The sequence below is a fragment of the Anarrhichthys ocellatus genome, unplaced genomic scaffold (assembly GCF_004355925.1).
Source record: "Anarrhichthys ocellatus isolate YVR2014 unplaced genomic scaffold, GSC_Weel_1.0 scaffold7353, whole genome shotgun sequence".
NCBI lineage: Eukaryota > Metazoa > Chordata > Actinopteri > Perciformes > Anarhichadidae > Anarrhichthys > Anarrhichthys ocellatus.
Window position 1 is genome coordinate 1 of NW_022287327.1, and position 2331 is coordinate 2331.

The following is a 2331-nucleotide window of genomic DNA, read 5'->3' on the forward strand; positions in this document are numbered from 1 at the left end:
TTTGCTGCTGAGCAGGTAGTGAACAGTGGCTTCATCACAGCTTGTTGGATCAAAACAGCTGCTGCTGGAAACACCGAGACTGAACCAAACAGGAAATGTGCTACAGAACCAAAACTATGAGCTAAAAGAGGCTGAAAAGCTCTGTAGAGCTGCAGAGACGGAGACAATTCTCTGTGGGTTCATCACCACCACACGACTCTTCACCGTTACACAGAGTCAGCTGATCAATTTTCAATATAGAAGTATTGATTGTTGGATGTTTTGGTCTGACTGTTGTCTCTCAGAAGTAAAGGAGAAAGTAGCCTGAAATCACTACAGCGCCACAAACCCTCTGATGGAGGAGGTCGGGGTGGATGGTTGGATGTACAAAGTGTCTGACTTTGACACTGCTGTTCACATCCCGTCAACAGTCAACACTGATTTCTATTATCTGTAATCTGAGGTTGAAAATATTACAGTTCAAGTCCGTCTGCAGCCACAGAGCCTGTGTCCCCCTATAACTGTGGTCCAGTCCTAAATAAACCTCTTTGGGCTGTGACACATGTCTACAATCAGCTGTTGGTTCTTCACTGAGCATCTGTGGCCGACTGTCACCTGTAGTTTCAACAAGTCGACTCTGATCAGCCAGAGAACTGGCTCTCAGTGCAAAACAACCAAGTAAAGCTGAACTCCTTTAAAACAGAAAAAAATTCCTATTGTGATGATTTATCAAGACGGTTTGAACAGATTGTTTCTGTCGGTTTGTCTTTTCACAATAATGTCTGGACTAAAGGGCAACACACACGAGCATCAAAACATCATCTATTGTTTGATATGAGCCAAGAAACCTGCAGCGTGACGACGTTGACGCATGTCAACCCACCATGATGCCCATCGACGTGTCAGGATACACCACTGTCCTATTTTCTAATGTTGAAACAAGACAACGCTCCAGAAAAACAACAGTTTCATCACCTTCCCTCCCTGTTTTGGCTCATCTTGGCTACTGTTCCCTGACTACTTCTGTCTGTATTGATCGTCTGAAGTGGGATATAAACAGTTTGATGAGTCTCTGGTAGTTTGAGGTCAGCTTGGTATGTCAGGGTCATATTTACCAGGCTGACAGTGTGAAAGAGAAAATGTTTCCAGCTCTACCTCCTCTATCAGACTGATTTTCTGTGGCTGCAGCAGGCCTCTTCATACCTGAGAGTTTCCAGTCTCCATTGTGGACCCTCCAGTCCAGCAGACAGCAGCTTCGCTCCTGAGTCTCCTGGATGATTGTAGCTCAGGTCCAGCTCTCTCAGATGGGAGGGGTTGGAGCTCAGAGCTGAGGCCAGAGAAGCACAGCCTTCCTCTGTAATCAGACAGCCTGACAGGCTGCAAACACACAAAACAACACACATGTCACATAATCTGAGGAAACTGTGAGGGCTGTAAGGTTACTGCAGTACTGAGATGATGTTGGCTACTGTGGGGTTACATTAACATTGCTATTGATTATTTTCTAGTCACAACCAAACACCCACAAATATCCATCAACAATCTGACAACATTACTGCTAACTCTCTGATTCTCCTCTGATAATTTAAGTTGTAATAACAGAGTGAGAAAAAACAGTAATATAAATGTTCATGAAAATATACTGAGACTAAAATATTGATTGAAATAATACAAACAGCATCTTATACAGGTTACGAGTTTATCTATGAATCTAAGTCAGGACTTGAGAGGACATTAATTGAAAATGTTGATGAATTCTGACCTGAGAGTTTTCAGTTCACAGTGTGGACTCTCTAGTCCAGCAGACAGCTGCTTCACTCCTGAATCCTGCAGGTCGTTGTTACTCAGGTCCAGCTCTCTCAGACTAGAGGACTGGGAGCTGAGAACTGAGGACAGAGCTCCACAGCTTCTCTCTGAGAGGTTACAGTCACTCAGCCTGACGAGACAATGATTAAGAAAAAATAAGCAATATGTGGAAAAGATAAAGTATTTAAGTTATGATATATGAATCTCTCTCTGTACTTACAGAGCTTTGTTTGAGGCTTTGACCACTGGCAGCAGCCTCAGAAGAGCCTCCTCTGAAGCAGAGTATTTCTTCAGGTCAAACACGTCCAGATCTTTTTCTGATGACAGTAAGATGAAGACCAGAGCTGACCACTGAGCAGGAGACAGTTCATCTGTGGAGAGAAGTCCTGAACTCAGGGACTGTTGGATCTCCTCCACTAGAGAACGATCATTCAGTTCATTCAGACAGTGGAACAGATTGATGCTTTTCTCTGGAGACACATTCTCACTGATCTTCTTTTTGATGTACTGGACTGTTCTCTGATTGGTCTGTGAGCTACTTCCTGT

The 2331-nt window shown here is 43.7% G+C and overlaps 1 protein-coding gene across 1 annotated transcript; it reads right to left on the minus strand.

The window, feature by feature from the left end:
• Positions 1 to 9: 9 nt before the first annotated feature.
• On the minus strand, positions 10 to 2325 carry LOC116380481 (ribonuclease inhibitor-like; the record flags this gene model as incomplete). Its single annotated transcript, XM_031842392.1, has 3 exons — positions 10 to 1356; positions 1742 to 1915; positions 2006 to 2325. Coding segments are annotated over 3 exons (708 nt in total), but the record flags the coding sequence as incomplete, so codon positions are not given.
• Between the last annotated feature and the right edge of the window lie 6 nt (positions 2326 to 2331).